This window comes from Phyllostomus discolor, chromosome 4, assembly GCF_004126475.2.
Source record: "Phyllostomus discolor isolate MPI-MPIP mPhyDis1 chromosome 4, mPhyDis1.pri.v3, whole genome shotgun sequence".
Taxonomy (NCBI): domain Eukaryota; kingdom Metazoa; phylum Chordata; class Mammalia; order Chiroptera; family Phyllostomidae; genus Phyllostomus; species Phyllostomus discolor.
The window spans coordinates 14,237,207-14,265,015 of NC_040906.2; the positions used below are offsets into that span (position 1 = coordinate 14,237,207).

General features: G+C 62.5%; 1 protein-coding gene across 1 annotated transcript in view; it reads right to left on the bottom strand.

Moving 5' to 3' along the window:
• The window catches only part of SPEG (striated muscle enriched protein kinase), a 56,279-nt gene that overhangs the window by 19,783 nt on the left and 8,687 nt on the right, over window positions 1-27,809 (bottom strand). Inside the window, 17 exon segments of the mRNA XM_028509632.2 lie at window positions 1-51; window positions 451-657; window positions 1,263-1,367; window positions 1,612-1,651; window positions 1,653-1,732; window positions 4,468-4,691; window positions 4,782-4,971; window positions 5,080-5,238; window positions 6,309-6,569; window positions 9,004-9,179; window positions 10,103-10,191; window positions 10,419-10,594; window positions 19,956-20,138; window positions 20,433-20,576; window positions 22,403-23,706; window positions 26,464-26,800; window positions 26,889-26,978. Of these exon segments, the coding sequence (XP_028365433.1) occupies window positions 1-51; window positions 451-657; window positions 1,263-1,367; window positions 1,612-1,651; window positions 1,653-1,732; window positions 4,468-4,691; window positions 4,782-4,971; window positions 5,080-5,238; window positions 6,309-6,569; window positions 9,004-9,179; window positions 10,103-10,191; window positions 10,419-10,594; window positions 19,956-20,138; window positions 20,433-20,576; window positions 22,403-23,706; window positions 26,464-26,800; window positions 26,889-26,978 (3,816 nt within the window).

Here is a 27,809-nt window from a genome sequence, read left to right on the forward strand (position 1 = left end):
ACACGACGTCCGGCTTGTCCAGCACAGCAGGCGCCTCCTCCAGGGGTGGGCCTGGGAGGAACAGAGCATAGGCTCTATGCTGGGGTGACACCCAATCCTTCATGCCCACTGCTCCTTGAACCCTCCCGGCTGCCCTGTGGGCTCCACATGTATGCACGACGAAGCTGGAGCTCAGAGAGGTTCGGCCATTTGTGCGGGGCACACAGCCCCGGAGCCCGGGGACTGGGACTGCCCTCCCAGCGCGTCTGGCTCCAGAGCCTCAGCCCCGCCCACTGTGAGTGCCGCTTTCAGGAGCCAGAGGGAAGCACCTTGAGGGTCAAGGTCTCATCCGGCCACACTGTTCCTGCTGAAGCTCTACTGTCCAGACCAGCCCGTGAGCCTCCACCATGGGGGCCCAGTTCCCCAGCCCAGCAGCCCCCACCCCGGCTCCCTCAGAGCAGCCGGGCTCACCTCGCTCCAGCAGCTGCACAGGCTCAGAGGGGGGTGATGGCTTGCTGCTGCTCTTGACAGTGGCACTGAGGACCCGGAAAACGTGCTGGGCTCCCTTGCGCAGCCCTGTGGCTGACCACCCAGGCTTCCGCAGGCCTGTGACCAGCACTGTCCACTGGTCTGAGCCCAGCACCTGGTGCTGCACAGTGTAGGTCAAGGCGTCCGGGTCTGATGGGGAGGCAGCTGCTAGAGGTGGGCATTGCTGGGGTGTCCCCTGCCCCGCCCCCACTCGTTTCCTCATGACCCAGGAACTCTTCATTCGTCTGTTCTGAGGACCTGCCTCAGTTTCCCTTGTTGCTCCTACTTGCTCCCCATCTACTCTTGCCTAACCCCTGGCCTAGCCAGGCTCAGAGCCAGCGAAGTGGAAGGCCTGGGGTCCAGGTACAGGCATGGAGGGGACTTGTCTTATATCCCAACCCCTTGTTACTATTTGAGGTGGGGACACTGAGGCACGGAGCAGGGAGACATCATGGATGGGGAGGAAGAGCATGTTCCCTAGAGCACGGCCCAAGTACCCAAACCCTCTGAGAAAGAGAAAGGAGCGTGGTGACCCTCTCTGTCCTCTCCCCTGACCCAGAGTCAGGGCTCCCTCCACCCTGGAGGGGACACAGTCAAGGCTGCTCTGGGCCACGGTCCCAACACTCCATCCACCCCCCACCCCATATGCTTCCCTGGGCCTTGCCCTCCCCGCCTGTCCCCCCGGCACTCCTGCCTGAGCCTGCCCTGTCCATGCCCTGATCCCCATCACACAGCCCTGCGTGACCCCGACCCACCGATGGCCATGTCCAGACTCCTGGGGGGGTTCCACGTGAGTGTGATCATCCTCCCAGTCACGGCGACCACCTGTGGGGCACCATCTGGGGGGCCTGGAACCACATCTGAAAGCCACAGGTCAAGCATCTCCTGGGTCCTTTAGGTCCCAATGGCTCCGTAGGGTCACCAAGCCTCAGGGTAGTGAGCTGGGGGCCAGGGGCACAGCCACAGGGGCAGGGGCAAAGCCAGATGGTTCCCCAGGGATCCGAAGGAAGGGCATTGGTGCAAAAGCCTCTCTTTCACCCAGCCCCCTGGGTAGGCCGGAGGCCAGGCTGTGCACGCAGCTGGCCAGGAAGGTGCCTGCCATACCTGTGACGTAGGAGGGGGCATAGCAGGCAGCTTTGCCCAGGCTTGTTGGCAATGACGCTCTTGTAGACGCCGGCGTGCTGAGGTCCCACAGCAGGAAACACAAATCGATGGACATCCCTGTCTGGGGGTGGGGGTGGGAAGGACAGTGGCACCGGGCCTGAGCTAGGAGGATACACCGAGGGGTGGGCCCATGTCACCCCAGACCTGGCCCTTCACCCCACCCACTCAGGGAGGAGGAGAGGCGGGAAGCACAGGCAGACAAGCAAGAAGTGTGTCCTCCATGCGGCAAACCCCAGGTCGATTGCCAGGTCCACACCTGCAGGCCCTGGCCCCTCCTCACCTGTCCTTCTTACCTTTCCCCTCTCACCTGTCCCTTGCACCTCAGGCCCTGCAACTTCTCCCCTTCCTCCCACACCATTCACCCACATTGACTACCCCTGTTCTTCACACCTCTGGGGGGGGGGCGTGGTCACAACTCTGTGTCAAAGGTCCTAAGGACCCTCCCACTGCTGGCACAGACCCGTGCAAGTCCTCCACCAGTGCCTCTCAACCTTATTATTTTTAGAGACGAGGGAAGGGAGGGAGATGGAGAGGCAGAGAAACACCTGTGTGCGAGAGAGAACACCTATGGCTGCTTCTCACACTGGTAACCTGGCCTGCAACCCAGGCATGTGCCCTGACCGGGAATCGAACCAGCGACATTTCATTTGCAGGCTGGGACTCAATCCACTGAGCTACACCAGCCAGGGCTCAACCTAGAACTTGAAAGGCACCTACTGCATACGGAGAGCAGCCAAGCCCTTGAACTAAACTGGCCATCTGGCCATGTCTCCTGCTAGTCCTCTACCATCTGACCCCGACAAGCCAGCAGGAACGGACCCTGAAACATCCATGGGAGTTCCATTTTCAGGTCTACGCTCACAAAATTCCTCCCTTCTGGAACATCCTTCTCTTATTAAGGCCTTCTTCTCCTTCAAGACACAGTTCAAGTAGCCCCAGCCCAGGAAGCTTCCTGTGCTATATCCGGGCGGCCCCACACTGGCACCGTGATCTTTGATCCCCCCCAGGACCCCCAGCAGAGCCCACTGCCCTTGCACACAGTATGTGCCAAATATATTACACATTCCAGTGAAACTGCTATGCCAGCTACTTGACATGTATTGTTTTCCTTCCATAATACCTTCCAGCACCCTGCAAAACTATCCTCATTCACCGATGAGATCAGAGACATTCATGGGCTTGTCCAAGGTCACACAGCTAATAAAGCGGTGGAGCGAGGGCTTTGAAACTCGGTCCCTGCGAATCCGAAGCTCTTCCTACCATGCTCCCAGAACGATGATAAGGGAGCCACCCCCAGCGGGGACAGGAAGGGGGAGAGGCCTACATGGCCCTCCTTCATGTAAGGGCTGCCCCCAAACACCCCTCCCCTCCCTTGGTGCTTATCTCTGCGTGGAATGGTCACCCATTCATTTATCTCTGCTGACACTATTTATAAAAGCGGTGAAACCAAGGGCTGCCACTGACCCCGCACACGGAGGAGACGCAGGCTCAGATCCTGAGTCAGACACCCCCAGGGCCTCCAGCAGAGAGAGGGAGGGAGCCTGCGGGCCGAGCGGGCTGAGCTGCAGTGGCAGGGGACTGGGAGGAAGGGTGGGAGCCACCGTGGAGGCACTGGAGACAGGGCCGGGTGATGGGGGGCATCCCGGTTAGCGGGCAGGAGCCAGTGTCACACGGTCCGCGCCCTCTGTCAGTCTCAGTGTCCCCATCTCCTGTAAACAGGAGTGACAGCCCCTGCCTCCAGGCCCCTGGTAGACAGTGAGGCCGGGCACGGCAGGGCTTTAGCCCTCTGAGCCTGGTGGGCAGGGAAGCCCTTAATAAAGAAAGTGAGCTTGGCCACGCTGCAGCTGTAAGGGGAGGTCACCCTGCGGCACAGGGGGGCGTGTCTGACAGGGGCTGGTGGGCCTTTCCCTGGGAGACTCAGATTCCTTCAACCCTGGAGCTGAGTCCCGGCTTGTGCAGCTCAGCGGATTGAGCGAGGACTGTGAACCAAAGGGTCACCGGTTCAATCCACAGTCAGGGTGCGTGCTGGGTTGTGGGCCAGGCCCTCAGGCCAGGCCCCCAGGGCAGGGTGTGTTAGAGGCAACCACACACTGTTATTTCTCTCCTTCTCTTCCCCCCTCTCTAAAAACGAATAAATAAAATCTTAAACACACACACACAACTGGAGCTGAGATCCTCCCATGAGAAGTACCCCAGGCAGAGAGGACACGGTCCCAAACACCTTCCTCCATGTTCCTCCAGTTCCTTCTGTACCTGCTGCTCAGTAATGACCTCGGTCCAGCACCCTTTCGGTGCCAGACACCGCCCACACAGCCTTTTCCCTGCACTCTCTCTGCCGTCCCGACGAGGGCCAGGATGGCGGCGGCAGCCCCAGCAGTGACTGTGAGACTGAGCAGGTACTGACTGCCCGCCTGCTGTTCGCCGGGCCCGCTCTAGTTCCTTGCACGTACTCCCCGATTCAATGCTCACGACGAGCCCATTACAGATGGGGAGGCTGAGGCACAGAGGGTCTATCTCTTGGCCGCGGGCAGTAGCGGGATGTACTGCCTGTCCTGTAAGTTCTAACAGAGCCACTGAGGCCCAGAACAGTGATCCAGCAGATGGTGCTGCAGGGGCTCCAGGAAGGAGGCAGGGACCTCAAGGCCCCTCTGGGCTCCCCTCCCCAAGGGGCCCCACAGCTGAGCAGGTTAAGAAAGGAAAGCCCAAGGCTGAGGAAAGGGGGGGGGGCGCTGCAAGCAAAGTGGGGGGGGGAGGGGAGGGGACACACACTCCCAGGGTCCCTTCTCAGACACATACACTGCATCATGCGCCGGTCATCACTGCTCTGGATACGGTGGCCGTTGTGGAACCAGCTGATGGTGGGGTAGGGCAGGCCGGTCACCTGGCACTCCAGCATGGCCTCCTTGGCCAGTCCCACCTCCAGGTCCTGCAGGGGCCTCAGGAAGTCGGGCATGGACAGCCGCTCCAGTTCACCCTGCTCCGGCTCCTCGGGGATGGACGGCATCTTCTCCAGCTTCGAGCTGTAAAAGCCACACGGCTGCCCAGAGGCCCAGAGTGCTGCCTCCTATCACAGAGGCGGCCCCAGCAGCACCGGGGGCCCCCGGATGTACCTGGGGCCAGTGGCGGCTGTCCGCGGCTCCTCCACGTAGAGCTGGGCTGAGCAGTGGGCCTGGCCATGGACGTTGGTGGCGCTGACCGCATAGAGCCCCTCATCCTCGGAGCCCACGTGGGCGATGTGCAGGGAGTGCAGCCCCCCGTCCTGCCGCAGGCGCAAGTTCTCGCTCTCCTCCACGGGGCGGCCTGCGGGGAGGGAGTTGGAATGCTGCACAGCAGGCTCGGGGAGGGGTCTTGCCCTCTCGCCCTTGGGGGGGTCCCCCAACGCAACATCTGCAGGGTGAAGGGCTGTACCAAAATGAGTCCAGGTCACGGAGGGGGGCGGGGTGCCGCTGATCTTGCAGTCGAAGCGGGCTGCGCGGCCTTCCAGCACCTCCACGTCCTCCAGCAGCCGCGTGAACAGGGGAGCCCGCGAGGGCCGCACCGTCAGCCGGGCGCTGCACGTCAGCTCGTCTGGGGGAGGGGTCGGCACTGGGGCAAGAAAGGCCTCGGAACCCCAGCCACCCCGACCCACAGGTGCTGCCCTCATGCTGGGTGGGAGAGGGGGCGGGGTCAGGAGCTGGAGCTTGGGCAGAGCCCAGCCAGCTCCCTGGGCATGGGACTGGAGCGAGGCAGTGAGCACGATCCAAAGACTGGGCCCTCTCGGTGGGCTGCAAATCCACCAGGGTGGCAGCAGGCTGCCACGGCGGCCGGGGATACGATGGGTGTCCGGGGCCCTGGCCTGGCCCTCCCCTCCTGAGCTCACCCTGCCCACCCAGGATGATGCTCAGCTCAGCCACAGCAGGAGCCTAGAAGCCAAGCCCCTTTCCTCCTCTACATCCCTTTCCCCTCCCCTTGGAATTCTCCGCACCTGGGTGGCGCCCGCACTCCCTCCCACCCACCCCAGGCCCAGAGCGAACGCCCCTCTGCCCCCCATTCCGCTGCCCCACAGAGTCTTCCCGGGGAAGGCGCAGCCCCCAACGCTGACCAGGGTCTTCCCAGCCTCCAGAGTCCCTCCAGGGTCACCTCAGGTGCTCATCACCACAGCCTGGTGAGGCATTGTCTCCGCTCTTCCAGTGAGGATGGGCACCGGGTCAGAGATGGCATTAATAATCATAATGGCTGACATTTATTAGGTGGCACCCTTCGCCAGGTGCTGTGCTTTGTTCTCTGCAGTCATTATCTCATTAATCCTGCCGATCCCCAAGCTAGACATTATCACGGTCCTTTTTTACAGATGAATAGTCTGAGCTCGGAGAGGTGGAGCGACTCGTCCACAGTCGTGCGAGTGGTGGGTATGCGGCAGGGTGAGAACGGGAGCCCACGTCCAGGTGTGCCTGCCATACCTCAGCAGAGGGGCTCCCACAGGGGGTCCTTTGTGCCGGGTGCTGCTCCAAGTGCTGGCGTTACCGAGGCAGGTGTACTGCACCACCGCCCACCCACCACTCGCCCCAGGAGACGGGGCCCACCTTACACTGCACACGGTTCCCTCCCTCCAGCTCTCGGGCGCCCAAGGCAGCCCCAGGGCCCAAGCGGGCAGTTACCTTTGGCCGTGCTGAGCTTGCAGGTGTAGACGCCGCTGTCGTCCTCGTGCACAGAGGTGAGCAGCAGCTTGCATTTCCGGCCATCGAAATGCATCTTGCATTTGAGCAGCGCGGGCTGCAGCAGGCGGCCGCGGCACAGCCAGTCCACCTCCACGTCGGCAGGACCGGCCACCAGGCACTCAAACAGCGCCATTTCCCCGGCCCCCACGTCCACGTCCTGCAGGGGGGCCAGCACGGCCAGGGACCGGCTCTCGGGGTGTGCTGGGGGGCGCGGCCGTGGGGGGCACACACGGAGCAGAGACACACACAGGGCGAGGGAGACACACACGCACAGAGAGACAGACACAGAGAGAAAGATGCATTTTGTTCCTTTGGAGACGGAGGGAAAGCCCGCCCGCCTGGCCGACCAGGGCAGCAAGGAGGTCCCGGGCCTGGCCTCAGGATGGCCACCCCAGCTGGGCTGGAGAGAGGGAGCTCAAGGGAAGCCAAAGGAGTCCAGGACGGGGCCACGGAGGGCCACGAAGGGGTCGAGACGGCGGCAGGGAAAAAAACACAGCACACCAGCTGGGTACAAACTGGACTTTATTTGAACTAAGAAACGGGTATGTCTGAGTATCTCCACACCCTCTACGGTAGGTCCCGTCCCCTGCGCCGAGTCTGACTAACCCTCTCCTGCCCAGACAGAGCCTCCCGGACCCAGGCGGTGAAGAGAGAGCCCCAGACGGCCCTGCCCCTGCCCGCAGGCAGGACCTGGCCCGGCCTCCCGATCAGCGCAGGGCCGGGGGCCTCTGGCTTTTGGTCTCTCGTGAAACGAAGCGTTGTGCCACGTGAACCCCGTTTCTGGAATGGTCAGTGCTCCGCCCCGACTCCGGGGGGGCCCCTGGTCAGCAGTCCCCGCCTCTCGGGGCCCCTCCATCTTATGGGCGCCGTGCCCTGTCTCTCCCCCTCTGCCGGACCCCACGCCAGCTCAGAGGCACCCTTCCCTGACTGTCACAGACACACAGACAGACGAACGGACGGACAGACAGGGCCCGCAGCGGTGGCAGCACATGCGCTCTCTGGGTGCTCCCCTGCGGGGGGAGACTGGGAGGGGGTGCTGATACTCCTCACGGGCACCCCTTCCTGGCACTCAGTCCATGTGGGGGCTCCCGGCCTGCCCAGCCATGTGTCCACTTGGGGGGAGGGGTCCACAGGGGCCCACGGCTATCCCAGGACGCTGCACGGGGGAGGGAGGGGGTGGGGGCTGGAACAGGGTCCAGGCAGGAGGCAGTGAAACACAGCGAGGTCCGAGAGGTGCCTGAGACAGGGGTGCGGCTCGGAGGGCAGCGGGGGGAGCGCAGGCGGCCCCCTGAGCTCACTCGCCTGTGTACAGACAAAAACCTCAGTCAGCAAGCGGCAGGTTAGTGCGGCACACGCACACACAGGCACGCACGCGGCCTGGCTAGCCCCTCCCCCACCCCGCGGACAGCCGCTTCTCAAACTGCCGGGTGGCACTGCTCGATCGGCTCCCCACAGAGCGACCCGGGGGTGCGGGGCGGGCAGCCAGCCAGAGGCCGGGTCTCTGGGTTTCCTGGGCAGGCAGAGGCCTGGGCACCCGGGGGGGAGGCATTCATTCGCAGGTGTCAGGAGCACCCCAAAAACCTGAGAGACGTGGGGAGGAATCCCAAGGCGAGAGAAGCACCAAAACATGGGTTAACACGGAGAAGCAGGGCAGAACCAGACCCTGGAGGGGAAGGAGCAGGCCGGGGACTAGGGGCCGGGCTGTGGGGATGGGGGTCAGGTGGGTGTGGACGCACTCAGAGACTGAGGAGGAGGCGGCAGCCTCGGGAGCAGGAGGCTCAGGGCCGAGGCATGGAGGCTGGCGAGGCCCAGCGGAGGCGGGTGGTCACGACTGTTAGGGGCCAGGCTCCAGCAGGGGCCTGGGGGATCCTAGGAGCTCCCAGAGTGGGCCTCTGCCAGCAAGGGCGGGAAGGTGGCGGAGGAGGGGTCCCCAGCCCTGAACTGCCCACGGGGAAGGGGGAGGCGAAAGGAGGAGTAAGCAGCCAGTCCCAGGAAGGAAGAGCACCAGCCCCGGGGGGCAGCCTGGCTAGGGCCTGCCTTCTGGATGCCGGAAAGGTCCTCTGCCCCAATGCCTGGCTCTGGGACCCAGCCCTCCTTGCACACTGCACAGCTCTGCTCACCCTGGCACCCCTGGGGTCCCCGCGATGCTCCATGCCCGCGTCACCCCAAGGGCCCCTCCGAACGGGTCCAACTATCACACACTCCCCACCGCCACTCCCAACCACCAGAGAGTCTGCACAGCGATGAGATGGGCCTGGGCGGGGGCCCAGGGGCCGTGGGAGAGAGGGGAGTGGGTGTGAGGGGGGGCCTGGGAAGGGCAGGGCAACAAAGGCTCAGGGGGGTGCAGCGAGAGGGTGGCCGGTGCGGGAAGCAGGTCCCCGGCTGGCGGCTGGCACCAGGGGCAGGCGTGACTGCGGGTGGGGGAGGGCAGTACTGTGTAGTGAGCGGAGCACTGAGCAATCTGCCGTGTGGCCTGGGCAAGTCACTTCCCCTCTCTGGACCTCAGTTGACTCAACTACCACGTGAGCAGCTAAACCTGGGGATCTCTAAGGCCCTCACCCCATGAAGCCGGCAGCTGGGCAGGAACAAGGCCGGGCCAGGTTGGGGGGGTTCACGGAGAGCGTGAGGCACTCACCTCGCACCTCCAGGCGGGCCTCGCACTGCCGCGCGCCGTACTCGTTCACGGCTTTGCAGGTGTAGAAGCCGGCGTCGCCCCGCTCCGCTGCCAGGATCCGCAGGCGGCACAGCCCGCCCTCTGCCTCCTCCGCGAAGCGCCGCTGGTCCGGGCGCACGGGCTGGCGGTTTCTCAGCCTGGCAGAGGGGTGAGCACTCAGCCCCGGGGCCCAGGGTCCTCCCCTGCACGTCCAGAGGACGTGGGGGACAGACCCAAGCAGGCCACCCCTCCTCCCTGCGAGTCATGTGTCCCCTCCCCAGGCCTGTCCCACTGCCCACGGGCACCCCTGAACTACAGGCTAGGGTTTCACTCTGACTCTGTCATCCCGCCTTCACCAGGAACTTCCAGGCCACGGCCGCCCACCGGGGTCTCCGTGCTCTAGGAACCCACATGCACTTAGAGTGGTGCCGTGTGGCTCGGCTGGCTACTGACAACTCTGAAGTTTCCTCGTGTTTTATTTTTATTTACTTAGAACGAACGGCAGCTTTCCCACTTTCTAAAAGGGACGTGGAATAACTTACAATGTGAAGAAATCACACTGGGGACGAGACAATCAATTACAAATGGAAACCAGAGCCCAAACCAATAAAAAGACCCAAGCAAACCAATCGAAGTCCCAGGCCCCCGGGATGGCAGAGGAGGCCCTCATTCGACTCCGGGCTCTGGCAGCTCAGAGGCAAATGCTCCCGTCTGGGCCGGGCCCAGGGCTGGGCGCAGGGCAGGCCTCGAAGCTCAGCCTGCCATCGAGGGGCGGGGGTTGGGGGGGGGGCAGCCTTCTCAGCGGCGAGGTGGCTCCGGGCTATTCACCCCGAGTGGACAGACAGGAGACCATTCGTTCCCCGACCCCTCCCTCAAGGAGGAAGCACGCCCTGAACCCCAAGCAAAGGCAGGGGCATGTTGCGGGGAGTGGCACCACTGCACCTGGGATGTGCCCCCCCCCCCCCCACAGATCATGGGGAGGTTGCAAAGGGCCCGCTCCCCTCCGCCCAGAGCCTGGTCTCACAGGACCCGGGCTGGAGTCAGGGCAGCTGGCAGGCGGTGGTTAGGGGCTGCTACTCACCAGGAGACGACCGGCTTGGGCTCCCCCTGCACACGAATGCTCATCGTGACGTCTTGGCCTTCTCTTACTGACTGGTCCATGAGGGAGACCTGAAGGGGACCCCAAAGTATCAGGGCTCTGCTTTAGCTCCTGGGGGTGGGGGGGTCTGGGGCAGAGGCCTCTCCCACCCCAGGCTGGCCGAAGCCAGTTCTGGGTACACAGGGTTAACGGGGCCGAGCTCCAGGCGGTACTGGAGCCCGGTGTGGCCCTGAGAACAAGGGGCCACACGGAAGAATGGAGGTAGCCAGGGGGCTGAGGCTGGGCTCAGGGGTCTGACCTTGAAGGTGGGGGGTGCCTTGGAGCCCGTGTCTGAGGAGCGGCGGTTCTGGCTGGGACTCGGCTTCATGGTGGGGCTCCGGGGCCAGGTCTCCCCAGGCTCCGGGAACTCCTCTGGGGGACTCAGGTACTCCTCGTCAGAGGTGATGGGGCTGCCGTAAGGGGATGTGGACCCACCTGCGACAGAGACGGAGGGCAGACGGGGCACTCAGAGAGACGCCAGGAGGGGAAGGGGGCAGGGGACTGAGGGAGCTGACCGGATCGGCCCGAGGGTCAAGGACCTGAGAAGGTCTGGAACGGTGGCGTCCTAGAGGTGAGACGGGCCCTGCACCTCCCTTCCCCTCGCTTGCTCTGTGACCTTGCCGGCGTTTCTGTCCCCGGCTCTCCCACCACTGAGCCTGCCGGGCCTCCTGAGTTGGGGGGACCACAGAGAAGGGGCCCGGGACTCAGGCAGCAGAGGGGCCACCCCTGGGCCTCGTGGGACACTTGGAATCCCACTGGGGCCCCGAAACCACATTCCTGGCACAGAATCACAGGCTCCTAATGCAGGCGATTCACATCTCAGGACCCCCGAGGGGCACGACCGGGACCCCCGTCTCTTGGGTGAGCTGGGTCTGGTGCAGAGGAACACACACCTCAGACGAGCCCCATCCTGACCTCAGTGCCAGGGCCAATGAGCTAACACTGTCCAGCCTGCCCTTCCCCCTCTCCCTTCTCAGCTTCCTGCCCCAGATACCCCAGGGCACCTGTTGGCTCCAGCCCTGAAGCATGGACCCCAAAACTCTTGGGGGATGGGAAAGCAGAGTCGGAGTCATCCACAGGGAAAGGTAGCTCAGCCCAGGGAAGAGGAGGGGGCACCAGCGTGTCTTTGGGGGAGGGGTGTCCCCAGGGCCCCGACGCCCTCCCCTGCAACTGGCCAGTGGCCCAGCCTCACTGAGCTGGCTCCTAGCCGACTGCCAAATACAGACATGAATCTGCCACAGCCCCCTGGCCCCTCCTCCCAGTTCCCCCACCCCAAGCCCCTGTGGTCCAGCCCCCCCACAGTGCTGCACCCCGACTCACCGCGAGACTCTGCACACGAACCCCAGCCTGTGCCTGTCCCGAAGGCTCGGCCCTGGCACTGGGCCCTTCTGCTGCCTGCCCACTCCCCACCCCACCAGGCTCCCTAGGGAGCGAAGAGCACGGCCTGCCCAGCCCCACTCACTGGCTGACCCTGCCGAGGCACCGCAGGAGGTCCTGGGGGAGGGGAGGGAGCCCGCAGAGGGGAAGGAGGCGGTGGGGGCTGGCCTGGAGGGGACAGGCCGGGTGGCAGGCAGGCAGCTGGCTGGGGAGGTGGTGCTTGCTGAGGCCACAAGCAGCCTGGGCCTGGAGTGGAGGGGGAGGAGCGGGGAGGGACGGAGGCAGCCGGGCTGTATTTAGCCACCCTGCTCATTCCCAAGCAGCAGCTCTGCCTTTTCTCTCCTTACAGCTTCTGGACCCTGACAAGCACAAAGCCCCCTCAGCGGCGCCTCAATTCAAAGCGTCAGGGCCTCGGTCCCCAGGAAACGATGGGGGTGGCGCTGCACTGCGGCATCTGAGCCACCTGCCCTGATCCATTCGTCTCCGTGTGTCCACCAGAGGAGGCAAGAAAGGCAAATAGCCTCTCTGATGTCCCTGCTCTGACCGAACCACCAAGACCCCCAATGTACAGAGCCAGGCCACACACCCCGTTGCCCCCGGTGCTGAGAATCGGGGACGGGTCAGGACCTTCGGCCTGCTTCTCAGAGACACCCCCTCTACCTGTGCAGGCCCAGAACCCTGCCCCTGCCTTGCATGCAGCAGCTACCGCACGCCCTGGGCCTGAGCCCAACGCTGCTCCTGCTGGCACCACCTGCTGGCAGTTGTGCTTCACCCTGTGAGGGGCCAGCAGTCAGGAGGCGGGGGCTGCCCGCCCCCTCCCCGTGACCCCTCACAACCAGCACCCATCTGCACTGGGCTGAGGAAGGGGCTTGGACACAGAGCAGGAGCAGAGGAGCTGTTGAGAAGTCACATGTCCTTCTCCCTCCTCCTCCTGTCACCCCTGCCCAGGGCCACATTCCCAAGCTATGACCTGTGTTTCCTATCAGCGCCAGTGAAGAAAGAGGGGGGAGCACCATTCAGGCTGGCTATCCTGAGGTGGGGGTGGGGAAGGAAGTCAGAATGACCACTTGGTAAGCATCTGCTCAGGGATTGCCCCTAGCTGATGCTGAGATCACAGCCGTGACTCCTGGTGGCGGGCACCCCCCCTACCCCCGTGGATCCTGGTGACTTCCTGAGCCACCTCCAGGTTGGACAGCGCTGACTCCTGGCGCAGGGAGGGACGGCAAAGATTAAAGCAGATGGGCAAAGCTTGTGGGGGATCCCCAGAGACCCCTGGTGGTGGCTAAGGGAATAGCACCCTGGGAGCATCCAGTAACCAAGCTAAGCAGTCCTTCGAGCCCCTCAGAAAGGGGGCTGTGAGAGCAGCCCAGGTAGGAAGGAGGCTCTGGCTACAGAGGGGGCAGAACTAGGCCTTTCTGAAACAAGGCCATGGCCCCTACCCCTATGTACCTCCCAAAACTGCGGACAAGGAGGCTGACAGGGAGCTCTGTCTCCAGGTCCCAAATCCTCTCGGGTTCCACACCGGGCTCCAGGGCCACCCACTTTTCATGGGACCCCCCCCTTGCAGCGGGTCCCTACATCCTAACCCCACTCCACCCACAAGGCCAGGCCTCACTAGAGGAAACACAGTTACACTAGCCAGGGAGGGGGGAGCAGGTATCCCCCCAACCTGAGATGTACGTACACCCACCACGCAGGTGCTGCCCTCACACAGCCACCACCGCAGACCACGCTGGCTCTGCGCAGGCGCCTGGCCTACACGGCTCCCGGGTCGGACTCACTGGATGACAGTGCTGGCAGTGCGAGCCCCTACGTGGAGGAGCCCCCTCCCCAGACCAGCACGTCCAGCTCAGTACCGCCCCAGCACCCCCTGAGGTGCTCCTGCGACAGACACGGTCACAGCCACCTGCATGAAAGGTGTTACAAAAGGCCCTCTCCATCAGGGCTTCTCAGGAAGGCCCTTGGACCACCCACATCAGGACCACCTGAGAGCCCATTTAAACTATAACTTCCTGGGCCTTATGCTGACCTGAAAAGTTAGATTTTCAGAAATGGTGGGGGGGGGGGGTCGGGAAACTGCATTTGCAAAAGCATCCAGTTGATTCTTATACTTGAAAGATTAAGGACCTATACGACCCCTCCTAAAGGGCAGGGGAAGAAGAGGTAGCCACCCAGCTTCAGGTCAGGACTCTGAACCTGGGAGGTCTGCCCCCACACCCCACATGCTTCCCACTCTACCACCGGCCTGCCACCTGCGCAAGGTCCCTAACTCTATGCCAGTGATCCTCAAATTCACCATTCACCAGAACCACCCAGAGGACAGACACAGGTTGCTGGGACCCGCCCGCCCGGAGCCTCTGATTCAGCAGGTCCCGGCTGGGCCCCAATAACGTGCATGATAACGTGCATCTCTAATGCGTTCTCAAGGTGACACCGATGCTCCTGGCCTGGGAGCCACACTTTGCGGACCAGCGCTCCGTGGCCGCCTCCGTGTCCCCACCTCCACTCTCAGGCAGAGCCTCGCTGCCCTTTGCAGGTGTGTGTGTCACCCAGCCTCTGCGCGTTACCCAGGCTGCTCCAGGGGCTTGGAAAGTCATGGAAACCTCTACACCCCCCCAGCCACTGCCAGCTCACACACAGCCCCAGACTGTCCAGGGGGGCCTCCAGGTATGGCCGCAAGGGCTAAGAGTAGCCAAAGCATGGCCATAACCTCAGGAGCCTTCTGGCTGACAGGGATGACAGCCACACACATGTACCACTATAACAGCATGCAGGAATACGGCGGCAAGAGAGGGGCAGTAAGGCCACAGGAGCACAGGGAGGAGAACATTCCTTTCGGCTTGGGGAAGAAGGGGAGACGGAAGGAAGGGGTGGTATTAAAATGAAGAGTTTAGTTTAAGCAGACAAAAGCGATCCTGGAAGAGGAAACCACATGAGCGAACGTTCAAGGGCAGAAAGCATGTGCAGAGAACTGTAGCTCAACCCTTCCAGCTACAGAAGTAGGCAAAGAAGAAAGAGATGGGACGGGACAAGGTCAGGGCAGGTCCCTCCCGCTGCCTCAGCTGCCTCCATCTGTCCTCAGGTCCTCCTCGGGCCCAGACGGAGGAGGCCAGCTTCTGCCGTGCAGCCTTTGCTCTGAGGGCTCAGGGAGCTCCTCTGGGTGTCTGAGGAAGGGCATCACGTGCTGCAGGTTAACAGCCCGGCACTCGGCTGGGCCTTGCACAGCCGCCCGTCCACCCACACTGTCATCTCAGTGGGCTCCTCCAGAGGCGGCAGCGTTCAATGCCTGAGGCGGTCGCCCCACCGTGGAAGCGAGGCACAAGGAGAAGAGTGGTGCTGAGAATGTTTCCTTTTGGGCTTTAAAAATGGACAAGGGAGCCCTGGCTGGCGTAGCTCAGTGGATGGAGCGTGGGCTGGGAACCAAAGTGTCCCAGGTTCAATTCCCAGTTAGGGTACATTCCTGGGTTGCAGGCCATAACCCCCAGCAACCGCACACTGATGTTTCTCTTTCTCTCTGTCTCTCTCTCTCTCTCTCTCCCCCCCTTCCCTCTCTAAAAATACATAAATAAAATCTTTAAAAAAAAAATGGACAAGGGAAGCCCTGGCTGGCATAGCTCAGTGGATTGAGTGTGGGCTGCCAACCAAAGTGTTGAGGGTTCGATTCCCAGTCAGGGCACATGTCTGGGTTGCAGGCCATGACCCCCAGCAACCGCATATTGATGTTTCTCTCTCTCTCTCTCTTTCTCCCTCCCTTCTCTCTCTAAAAAGAAATAAATAAAATCTTTGAAAAGATAAAATAAAAATGGACAAGGGAGCAGACGGCACTTCACGCATGTGGTCAGCCTGACCGAGGCACGCAGGTGGTTAATTCCTTACAGGGGATTATTTGGGGTCCTTGTCAGAGGAAGCACTGGCACCCACAGAAAATCAGGGCCCCACTCTTCTGACAGGCGTGCGCGACGGCCCCCACCCTGAGGCAGCAGCCCCGGGGGAACACCCGCTGGGAGGCAGACCTGCTTCCGGGGGACAGGAGTGAGGAGGGCGGGCTGAGTCTAGTGACGAGACCACCTGTTTTTCTAGATGCTGCCCAAACCCCACCAAGGAGGGATGACAGGGCCGTGCGGCATTCCAAGAGCCCCTGCACAGGCAGCTGCGGGCCTCACAGGTGAGTCTCTACCTCCGGGGCCAGGAGGAGCCGGGGGCAGGCAGCAGAGCTGTGATTTCCTCCCTTCCCTTTTACACTCCTGCCCTCCCCCAACGACCTCCTTTCTGTTGTGACAGTGCCATCATACAGACGGGACCAAAACAAGCCTTGACGAGCCCTAGCCCTGACCCACAGGTCCTTAGCTAAATCCTCAGCCCTGCAGGGCGTCACGCATTTTACCAGGAACGCAGGCCAGGAGCTACAACGATCCCTGCTGCACGGAGGACAACACGGTGGCCAGATGAAGTGAGGAGGCCAAGGTCTCTACTGGGAGATGCTAGAACCTCGAGCTCAAAGACATGAAACCTGTGCTTGGGGGGAGGACTGAAGGCAGCAGGGTGGCACAGGGAGCCACCCACGGCTCCCTCGCTCCTGACCACAGAGCCCTGGGTGGGTGAGCCAACTGTGTGCGTGCCGGGCGTGCAGGGAAGCGAAGCAGGACCACAGCCATGGTGCGGGGGGAGGGGGGAGAGGTCAAGTGAGGACAGAAAGAAAACCCCAAGTCTGACCCACCCACAGGAGGCAGCGCAGTCTCGGCCTCCACCCCTGCCCTGATGAGCTCGTGCGCACAGTTCCACCTGAACCCTGACCCTCCCTCTTCAGGGCAGAGAAGGGGGACAGCGTGGTGCAGGGGCTGGGAGTGTAGGCTTGGGAGGTCCAGGGACAGGGCTCCAAACCATCACCCAACTTCCCCCTGGCACTCGGCTCCTACTACAGCCGAGTTTATTTCAATGTATAGCCCTGGAGTCTATTCAAATGTGCATTAATTGAAGTAAAATGAAATGAAAAAGTCAGCTCTTTAGCTGCACTAGCCACATTTCAAGTGCTCGACAGCCACATGTGGCTAGTGGCTGCCACACTGGACCGTACACATACACAATATTTCTATCATCACAGAGAGTTCTGTCGGTCAGTGCTACTCCAGAGCACTTTGCTAAAGCCTTCCAGGTCTCAGTTTCCTGGTCTGTAGAATGGGCACAATCCCAGGACCTACCTTACAGGGTGGACTAAATGTGAGAACCCAGTCAGCACAGGCCCCAAGGCATACGACGCACTCCAGAAATGCTAACTGGTCCTGTCATGTTCGCCCACCATCACGCTAGGTCTGTCTGCTCCCCAGGGGGGCATCTCAGCCCCCTGCCCCCCGGTGCTTACAGCGTTCCTGGGCAGATCAGAGGTGCTAATGAGTAAAGGTGCTGGCCTTGCACTAGCTCTGTGTCCCTTCACACTCCATGTTTCCATCTTCTGGTCCGTAAATCAGGAATGTCACCACCTGTCATGACCCTCTGAGAGATACACAGCTGACCCTGAACAGCTCGGGTTTGAACTGCAATGGATTTTTTCCAATTGATCCAAGCAGTTTGAACCCGCATTGTCTGAGGGTCAACTGGCGGTTGGGTACCCGCCTGCATGTAGGGCCGACTAAGCTAAACCTGGACTTTCTACTGCAACGGCGGGAGTGACCCTGACCCCTGAATTGTTTAAGGGTCCTCTGTCCGTGGTATGATGTAGGCCAAGGAAGGGGAGAGGTGTGAAGGGGACGGGAAGGAGTGCATGGCACTCTCCAAACACAGGGCCCTGCTCCAAGAGATGGAGCCACGGTGCCCCGTTGGTACTCAATAAAGGCCTGCATGGTGGACATGGGCAGCTGCGGAATGCTTGGCTTCAGTTAAGCGCACTTTTCACACCCTCCAACCCCCTGCCCCAACACACACACACCCTTCGGGAGCTCAGCTGTGGTCTCGGTGGTCCTTCGGTGGGGCGAGGCAGGCAGGGAGGGGTCTAGGGCTGGGTGGGGCTGTCAGAGCTAGTAAGGACAGACCATCCCCGCCACCCCCCACCCCACCCCCGAACTATAGCACCAAGGTAACTACATGCTCTAGTTACTGATTCCCTGTTCGAGTGGCTCCCAACCAGGAACTGAGATCTGTGAGCCCTCAAAAGCAGGTCCTGTGTGCGCCCCAAGAGGGCACTGGGTAGCCAGTCCTGGTTACCAAAGGGGTCGATGAGGAGCCAGAAAAGGGAGTGGCTTCACAAGGCCTCTTTGCACAAGACACTACACACTCCCTCCCTCAACCCGCTCCTACCCCACCCACAGCTGCACCGCCTAACACCCTTCCCTCGCCCCACCCCCTCACTCCCTACTGACTCCAGGCCTGGGACCCTGGCTTTTGCCAAATGTCTTTGCCACCCAGTGGTTCCACCCACGCTTGCTGCTCCTCAGTCCACTGGCCTCCACCCAGCAGCTCTGGACCAGACAGAGCCTTGTAGGGTAAGAAAGCCTGCTTCCTCCACGAGAGCTGAGTCTGGACCCACGTGCCTGCCCCTCCGGCCCTGGAGCCCTGGACCAGCCTCACTTTCGGGAGCTGCTCTCTGGGTGCAAAGCCCGGCTCCCCCAGGGCGGAGGCAGCACAGAGATGCTATGGCAGGCTGGGAAACAGGAGGGGGCTGGGGTGCGGGCCTGGCCAGGGCGGGGAGGCGATCCCAAGGCACGAAGAGCATGAAGAAAGGGAAGGAGAGGAAAAGACAGCTTCCCGGAGCCTTGTGGAAACCTGAGCTCCTGCGCACACCAGTGCCACTTAATAATGCTAACAACTAACATTTGTCTACAGCTTTACAGTTCATAAAGCTTGTTCACACATTTGCTTTCTTTGCTGCGAACAGTATAATTATCTCTGGTTTACAAATGAGGAAACCGAAATGCAGGGAGGTTTAGCGGGCAAAGACAGAACTCCCAGTCAAGCGCAGACAGCCGCCTTGCCCCAAGCCACCTTCCCAACCTTAAAAGGCTCCCACGTGGCCCCAAGCCAGTCCTGGGGCACCCCCCCCCCCCACCTCAACTCCTTGCCAAATCTCCGTCCAAGCCAGGTAATGACCGGAGACCTGGAGCTGAACCTGGGCCCCCCGAGTGGTGCCAGGAGCTGAGTCAGAAGCCAGATCCCAGGGGTGATGGAAGGAGGGAAGGAGGGCAGCGGGAGGAACAGGTCTGATTCATCGAGGTGGGAGGGGAAGGGGGAGGAGAAAGCCTAGAACCTGGGCTCCCGGTGGGGGCGGGTCTGTAAGCTAAGACCTACCCTTCTGCAAAGCAAGACAAGTAAAAACAAAAGGATCTAAAGCCAAGACCCGGACTCAGGTCAGACACCAGTCAGAACTCCTTGGCCGGGAAGGTGCTGAGGCCCTGGGACCACAGCAAGACAGGCTCTGCTGTCTTGTCACCTGCAGGCAGGGCTGGGTGAAAGGAAGGGCCAGGACAGCGCCTGTCCTTCCCCCTCCTGGCATGCCCCGCCCCTCCCACTGCTGGTTGGAGCCCCAGCCTCCTTTGGGGCCCTGGTGTCTCCCAGACCAACACCCCACAACACTGACCGGCAGCCTGGCTGTCCTCGGTACAGGACTCATCTGCCCTGCACTTTCCTCTCACCTCAGTCCTCTGATCCAGGGTCATCACTAGCGGGAATCTCCTCCGGGGTTGGATCTGCATCTTTTCCTTGCATGCCCCTTCCCCAGTCTCCTCCTCCCCCACCCTCACTGCCTAGGGTCAGCACACGGTCAGGCCCAGCGACCTGAATGAGTTGAACTGGCCATGTACGTGGACACCGGTCCAGTCCTACCCTGAACCTGAAAGAAACTGGGCTTAAACCCAAAGGAAGTCATCCAACACCCAGCGAAGACTTGCACAAAAATAGAAAACGCAGCGGCCTCAGCCACCACCAGCTCCCAAGAGGTGGTCTCAGCGGCCCCCTCTTTGGAACTCTGGGTTCCTCAGAAGGAGCAGGAGAGGGAGGGGAGCACTTAAAAGCTTATCTTTTAAGGGGGCATGGGCACTGTTCTAGGGAAGAAACAACCTCGGAAGGTTCCTGATGGCTTCTAAGCCCTTTGAGCTGGGAGAGTCTTTTTCTCAGAGGCTCACGGATACTTTGCTTTCCCCACAGGACCTGTTCAGGAAAATGCCCCGAACAGACGGCATTTACATGATGCCTAAAGACAAATTTCAGTGACTTCAGGACTTGGCCGCCCTGGTGTATGCCTTAGGAATCTGGCCTTTGCCCTGAAGCCAAGGCCATTTAAAATGCTTCCGCCACAGCAGAGGCCAGGACAGGACAGGCTGTGCACACTGGCTGCAAGTCGAGCTCCGGCTGGGAGCGGGAAGGGAGGCTGGCCCCACAGGGAAGGGTCCCTGCTCGCCCCGCCCGGCCCTGGGGCCCGCGGCCTGCCTACCGGGTCTCACGGCCAGCGTGGCAGCACAGCTGGCCTGGCCCAGCTCGTTGGTAGCGGTCGCCGTGTAGTTCCCGGCATCAGCTGTCCGTGCCTCCCGGAGCAGCAGGGTGTGCCGCTCGCCCTCGGCCCGGATGAGGAGGTGGCCGTCGCTGCGCAGTGCGGACCCATCCTTCTGCCAGGACACTGTGGGAAAGCAGCAGGGTGACCGCGTCGCCATGGCCCACAGGGGCCCGCTGGGACAGATCTCCCCCCACCCCACACAGAAACCAAACCACTCCTCTCCCCACCCGAGGGAATTCGGAGGACTCCCCTCCCTCACAGGAGCCCAGGCCTGCCCTCCCCGCTCTCAGGGAATTCTGGGAAAGCTCTGACACACGCACAGGAGTCAGGCCAGCCCCAGGCAGTGGAGGATCTCCTCTCTCCCCCCACCTCTCCCCGTCTCGACCTTAGTAGCCAGGCCCCAACCCTGGAGCTCACCTTGGGGAGGGGGGTTGGCGGTGATGATACACTTGAGCAGCACGTCCCCGCCTGGGGCCACCACCGCGTCCTGCAGGGGGATCTCAAACACGGGGGCCTCCAGGGGCTCTTCTCCAGCAGACACGTACGAGTCATCCGAAGACTCTGCCAGAGACACAGCAGGCAGGGTAAAGGGACATGGTCCCTACGGGGGGGACTCCGGGGGAGAGCGTGTGATGGCAGCCCCAAATCTTGGACATCCAAGCCCAGAAAGAGGGGCTTCTAGAAGGCGGGGGGTGGGGAGCAAAAGGTCTCGCTCCTGAAGGTCCTGAGACAGGGGAGAAAGGAAGAAAGACGGGGGGTTCTCGAGCGGGACAGGGCAGCTGAGACCCCACGTCAGTTTGGCTGCTCTTCAGCCTCAGCCGCAGCGTAGTTTCTGGAGGAAGGCAGGCGCTGCGCTGGGTCTTTACACCAACCAGCAGGTGGGGATGGTAGGCCAGACCCCGTGCAAGGCACGGTGGGGGCACAAGAGGGGACAGGCTTCCACACAGAAGACAAGCTGACAGCAACCTGAGACGTAAACAATGACAGTGGAATCACAGGGCAGCACGTGGTCCAGTGTCACGTCAGTGACGCCTCCAATTCACAAGAGGGAGTAGCAGGTGGGGCCGCCAGCCAGCCCCCTGCAAGGTCTCATGGAAATCAGCTTGGATTTGGTTCCATTCATTAGACAAGAACGCTGCCCCGACTGCATACTAAGCTCTGTTTGGCACCAGGGATACAACAGGAAATAAGGTGTGGTCCCTGCTTACGGGACACTTGACCACACGAAGAGACCCCTCTGGGTATCTCTAACTCCGGCCGTCTGCACGCTAGATAATGCGCAGTGCCAAAAGAGCAGTGAGAATCGCAATCATGCTGTCTTCCAGCCACGTGAACGTTGGCAAACGAGATAACCTCTCCGCACCTCAGTTTTGTTATCTGTGAGATGGAGCTGATAAACAATACCCAGTATCTTGCAAAGCTAGCTCACAGATTCAGTTAAAATAACAGCCCTAAGTGCCCAGCTAACACCAATGCCCTGGACAGGGCTGTGAGCATGCAACAATGGTAGCTAGTAGAACGTAGGACAAGGCCTTGAGGCTATAATACTTAAACGAAAAATAAAGTAATTCTGCTGAAAAAAAAAATACAGGGTAGTAAGTGCAATGAAAAAAGCATGCACAGGGTCTCGGGAGAGCAGCCAGTAGGGGCCTCCGGCCTGAGGAAGCAGCAGGGGGTGGGAGCGAGGGACGGATGGCTTCCTCTGCCTCTGGCCGGGAGTGGGGCCCAAGCTGGTGCTCAGGACGAGCAGAGTTAAAGGCAGGGGCAGTCCGGCTATGCCCAGCACCCACAGGAAGACTGGGAGACCACACACAGGCTGGCCTGGGACCGTGGTCAGCTCAGCAATGGAGGGGCTCGAGGATGGGAGTGAGGTGGCTAGAAAGGGAGGCTGGGACGGATCTTAGGGGCCACAGATGGGTCAGGGAAGGGTACCAGGACGGCGAGGGCAGAAATGAGAGTCGGCTGGTCCGAAGCTTGCCTGTAACAGGGACCTAACCCATTATTTAGTGAGGTGGGCTTCCATCTCTTCCCCCACTGAGGGGCTCCTTCGATTTCCACCAGAGCCTTCCATCACAAGTAGGTCCCTGGCCCAGCAAACCAGCAGGCCGTTGGACCCATGGTGGCGGGCAGGGTGGCTGCCTATAGCAGACGTCTGGGCTCCAGGTTTCTGCTCACTCCCGGGCTCCACCCCACCTCCCTAACACACACACACGCTCTGCCTCACCAGCAGGCAGGTTTTATAGCACATCAACCTTCACTCAGCTTGAGCTTGGGTCCATGCCTTCCCCGGGGAAACCATACCCTTGCAACTGCCTAGCAGCCTGGCTCTCCACAGAAGCCCTCCCACCCAGGTCCCAGCACCTTCCTGGTGCTTGTGGAGGCCTTACCGAGCTCAGGCGAGGTGGGCCGGGCCCTGCGACCTCTGCCCTGGCTACGAGTCCCTCGGCGGTCCCAGGGCCCCCAGGGACCATCCTCCTCGGGCCCTCTGCGCAGCCTCTTCTCCGCCTCAGGCCCCGCCCGGTTCTTCTCCAAGATCTGGGGCACAGCAGCGCCCTCCGGGCCCGGCGTGGCCCAAGGCAGGAAGCGCACGGCTTGAGCCGGGGGCTCCCTCTTCCGACTCGGTGGGGCTTTCGTCCTGGCTTCGGGGGTATCGGCTGGGGCGGCGGGCGGCACGGGGCTCCGGCTCTCCTGGATGGTTCTGCCCCGGGTCAGCGGGAACTGGTCCCGGCGCCTAACCTCCTGCTGCGGGCCTTCCCCCAGCTCTGTCCTGCCTGTCGGCCCGCGGCTCCGGGGCCTCCCCGGCTCGTCCCCGGGCCTCCCCGCGACGCTTGAAGGGGTCGGCTGGGTGTCGGCGGGGCTCACTGCCCGTGAGGTCTTGGGGGTGGAGGGCTGGGAGAAAAGCGGGGGCTCGCCGGGCTCTCGAGGGGACGGGGCGCGCTGCAGCGTGGCGAGCAGGGACTCGTGCGAGCGCACCAGCTCCTCCCGTGACGTGGAGCGGCGGATGCGGCCCAGCTCTTGCGCGAAGCGCAGCTCCAGTTCGGAGGCCGGGCTGCGCTGCCGCGTGCGCTCGTCCAGCGAGGCAGCCTTCTGCTGGAACAGGCGGCGCCGTTCGGCCACGCTGCCCGATGGCGCCCGCAGCTCCTCTTGAGAGGCCCCGGGCGAGCCCCACGCGGCGCCATCCTGGGACTTGGGCTGCTCCAGCGAGCGGGCCTTGCGCAGGGGCACCCAGGGCCGCAGGGGCGCTGGCGGCGAATCGCTGCGCTCCAGGCTGCGCCGTCGCTCCTCAAAGAACTGCAGCTTGTCCAGGATTCGGGACCCGGCGCGCGCCAGCCGCGGCGAGCGGCCCAGCGCCGACAGGCGGCCCGACGCCTCGCTCAGAGGTGTCTGGGGCCGAGACTCGGCGGTGCCCGCTGGCGAGGGCCCCGATGATTTGGCCTTCTTCCCTCGCTTCTCTTCGGCGGTGGTGTCTTCGGGCAGCGCCGGCTCCTTAGTGCGCCGGCGGGGCGGCGTGGGGGTAGCCGGGGGCTGGGCGCTGGGTCCCGGTGGGGGCCGCTTACCCACCCGAGGGGACGGTGGGGGCAGCAGCGCGGATTTGGAGGGAGGCGGTAGGGCCGGGCGACGTGGGGCTTCGCTGGCCGGCGGAGGCTGAAGGTCGGGCTCCTCCCTGTGCAATCCGCTTTGAGGGACGCTGCTGTGGAACGGAGACGAAGAGGGGCAGAGAATTCAGGGGGCCACCTCTCCTAGACCCTCAGCTCGTGACAGGAGTTGGCAGTGGGGCATGCTAGGAAGGCTTGGGGGTGACATGGGCCAGACCTCCGCCCCCTCCCCCCAAAGAGGAAGCCACAGCCAGAGCAGGTGCTGTGCTGGGGAGAGGCGGCGGCTCTGGCACCAGAAGACTGGTTTAGGGACTGGGTCCAGGTACAGACTCAGCCCCAGGGGCTCTGACCAGCCCCCTCCCCCCAGCCCCGGAAGCTGGGAAACAGCAGAAACAAAACGGAGCGGTGGGAGAGACAAGAATGAGGCTTCGGACCCAACGGATGAGGTGGTGATGGCGGGCAGAAGGGCAGGGTGGGGGAGGGGCCCCCTCAGGAATGCAGCCTCCCACTCATTCCTGCCCCCAGCGGCCGCCCGGGCCCTGCCCCCTGCCGGTCCTCCGCAGGACATGACCCCCTTCACAGCAGAAGGGCGGGCACAAACCTGAGCCTTCCCTCCAGAGCAACGCCCCATCCCTCGGGTGGCCTAACGCCAGCTCAGACCTGAGTCCAGCACCCACAGGACACAGCAGGTGGTAGCTGGGGTCCCTAGGGTAGGAGACCGGGACACCCCGGTTCCCATTCCATGTCGTCAGACTGCCCCCAGCACAGGCCTTTAACTTTGTCCTGCCCCTGGGAAAGTTACCTGAGTCCTTGGAATTCCCTGGAGAAGCACAGAAGCTCCCCAAAGGGGTATGCTCAGAAATAACTCAGCTCAGAAATAACTACTGCGTGGGCCTGGATCGGGAGTGCGGGAGAAGCGGAGATGGGAAGGAGCTGGTCAGCCCCGAGTAGCCCGCTCACCTACAGAGCTCTGAGGTCCAAGAGCTGGGCCTCAGTCACCCCCACCTGGGCCACCGTGGGGAGCACGTCAAACAAAGATCCGCAAGAAAAGGAACCTGAGATGTCAGCAGCACACCTGACGCACGAGAGACGGCTTAATAAAAAGTTATGAAATGGCTCACTGAGGACTTACTGTATGCCGGGCATGTGCTAAATGCTTTAAAGCACTGAGTCATTTAATCCTCCCTATAGTCCTCGGAGGTAGGAACTGCCAGTAGGTCCATTTACAGCCGAAGAAACTGAGGCTTCAAGAGGTCGAGTGCCTTAGCAAGGCGGAGGGGCCAGGAAACGGTCGGTACTGGGACCGAAACCCAGGGAGTCTGACTCCTGAGCCCTGATTCCCTCCACAACGGCTGGGACCCCAGCGGCACAGAAGGGAGGGGGAACAGGGTGCCGGCCACACGCAGAAATTCTAAGGGTGCCTGACTGTGAGGCTGTCTCAGGCTGGGCCAGCCCCCTCCACTGTAGAGCCCACCTCTGACGGGCGTGAGAGGGTGGGGACCGCGACCCGCAGGACCCTGAGGGAGCGGGACCTCAGCCAGCCACCTGCAGGGAGGCAGAGCCGACTCTGGCAGGAGGGACAGCAGAGTCCCTGAGGAATGGCCTCTGGGAACTGGGTGAGGCATAGAGAGAAACTGGGACAGCAAGGGGAAGCCTCTTGCCAGCAGTTTCGAGCTCCAGGCCAGCCTCTGTACCACAGACATCACTAAGGAAATGGGTTCCTCTGAAGTTGCCATAGCAACTCCAGGCTCCGGCTGGGGCCTGGCAAAGAGAGGCAGGAAAGGAAAAGGCGAGCCCAGGGCACAGGAGCACCTGGTTAATGCCAATCAGGAAAAGCAAGGGAGCCTCCCTGGCCCCTGCCCAGGCCTCTCCTCTGCCCACCGGCAGCTACTCCCACCGCCTTCTCCACACCAGGCCCCTTCCTTCTCCATGACGGTACCTCCCCCACACACTTACACCCGTCACAAATCAGGCCCCCTGCCGGCCTCCCAGGCGCCCCCCAAAACCTCCATGATCAGCCACTCCCCTCTTCTACCACAGCACTCCTTCCTGTACGTGGCAATCCCCAAATCTCCAAAAATGGCTCTACTGCCTCACTGCAACACCTCTGCTCCTCAACACCCCTACCAGAACAACCTTCAACCCCACCCGCCGGCGTCTCCCACTCCATCATCACAGGCACCCCCCTCCAGCACTCCAAGCCCTCTGCCTCCACCCCAGCCGCCTGTCTCCATCCCTCCCTGCCCCGGCCCCTACCTCCCCCACACCCCACATCCTCCTGCTGTCCCAGGCCCCTGGCCCCATCTGCCCCCTGACCACCTCGCTCTCTTCTCTCTCCTGGCTGTGCTCTCGCTCCCTTGCTCTCTCCTGCTCTCCCGGGAGCTGCCGTGGTTCCGTTCCTCCCAGAAAAAGGCCCACATGGGAACAGGAATGTGCAGAGAGATGAAAAGGCAGCAGCTGCTGAGACAGCAGGCACGGAGGGGGCCCCAAGGGGGGGGGATCCTGGGGACAACTGGAGCCTGAATGGGCGAGGCAGGAGAGGGCCCCTGGGAAAGTGGAGATACTGGCGGAGACGAGGAAGGCACAGAGGGGTCCGAGACCACGGACGTGGCACGGTGAGCCAGAACGGGAGGTGTGGGAGGACGTGGGTAGTGATGGCACAGGAGACGGATGGAGCGGTGTGGGAAGACGGAGTGAAGAGCTGTGGCCAGGGCTGGAAGCGATGAGGGGTGGAGAAGTGCACGGAGGGCGGATGGTGCTGGGGGGGCGGGGGGCGCTGACGGAGCGTGAGGGGCAGCACAGGACAGCACGGTGAGGGAGGACCGCACAGGCCCACGGGGAGCGTTACTTACACGTGGATCGAGAGCGCCCGTCCTCTGTACAGACTGAACGCGCTGTCATACAGGTCACTGGCCACCGAAAGGCTATCCTCTGACCCCCAGCTTGCGCCCACCAGATTAGCTCGAGACGCCCGTACCAGGGGCTCCACCCCCAGGTGCCGTGGCCCGGCCCCGGCTGCCTGTGCTTGCCTTGGGCTGCCCGGGGGGCGGCGGGTGCCACCCCTGCTGCCCACTTCCTGCTCCAGGACCGTCTGCCCGCTGCCCCACCAGCTCACTTGCTCCTCGGAGGTGCCTGTCATGGAGGTCGGGGGCGTGTCCAGGGAGGTGCCCACCAGGGTATCGGAGCCCCCTAGAGAAAGGAGCATGGTGAAGCCCGGGCGTCTCCCGTGGGAGGCCCACCCACCTGCACCTGCTCTGTGAGCACCCAAAGAGCTCACCTGTGGGGGTGCTGAAGGTCCTGTCATCCCGAAGCTCCAGGCGCTGGGTCCCCTGAACATCGCTGATGTCATCCTCACCTGTCTCCGAGTCTGGGGAAACAGGGGTCTGTGTGGGCGGGGCCCTCCTCCCTCTCGCTCCAACTCTTCCCCACGTCGCTCCTGCCTCCCCCACGGCAGGCTCCGTCTTACCACCGCGGGGCCTCTGGCACCTCTCTTCCCCTCTCTTTTGCTGCCCACACGCCCTGCCCACCCTGAGCTGCTCAGGGTGACCCCTCCATGCCAGCTCCCTGGCTCCATCTCCGGGCCCCTGGCTGCTCATCCCTGCCTCCCTGGTAGTGCCCTCAACTACCCGCCACCCCCTCCCGACCACTTAGTGAATGACCCTCAGCCCCTGTCCCTCCTCCCCTGTCAGTGGTAGCTTCTGTTCCCACGCAGCCCCCAAATAACAAGGCCCTAGGTTCCAAGGCTCTGCGTCCTGGGTTCCCGCACCCCAGGAGCAAAGGGAGTCACCTCAGAGTCGTCCTGTCAGGGCACTCGGCCAGCTGCAGGACCAGCCTGTCCTCCACCCCGAGCCAGCCGGAACACGGCGGGGCGCCGCTGAGGCAGGGTGAGGAGAGGCCGGGTCGGGCGGGGAGGAAGGGGCAGTGGAGGGCTAGGGCGGGAGCCAGTGTCCTACCGTAACTTTGCTTTCTGCAGGAGCGGAAAACTTCGCTTCCATAGGAGCAGCAGAAGAGAGACAGGGACAGACTGTTATCAGAGCGTTTGTGGGGCAGGGCACGGCGGGTGGGTGGGCAGCACTGAGGGCACCAGGGTACTCAGTGCCCGGAGGTGCCCTGTGGGGCCGGGGAGGAGGGCCCCTGGGATGGGCAAAGCATCTCTAGTCCTCGACTGCCTGTAAGCTCCCAGGGAGTCCAGGGCTGG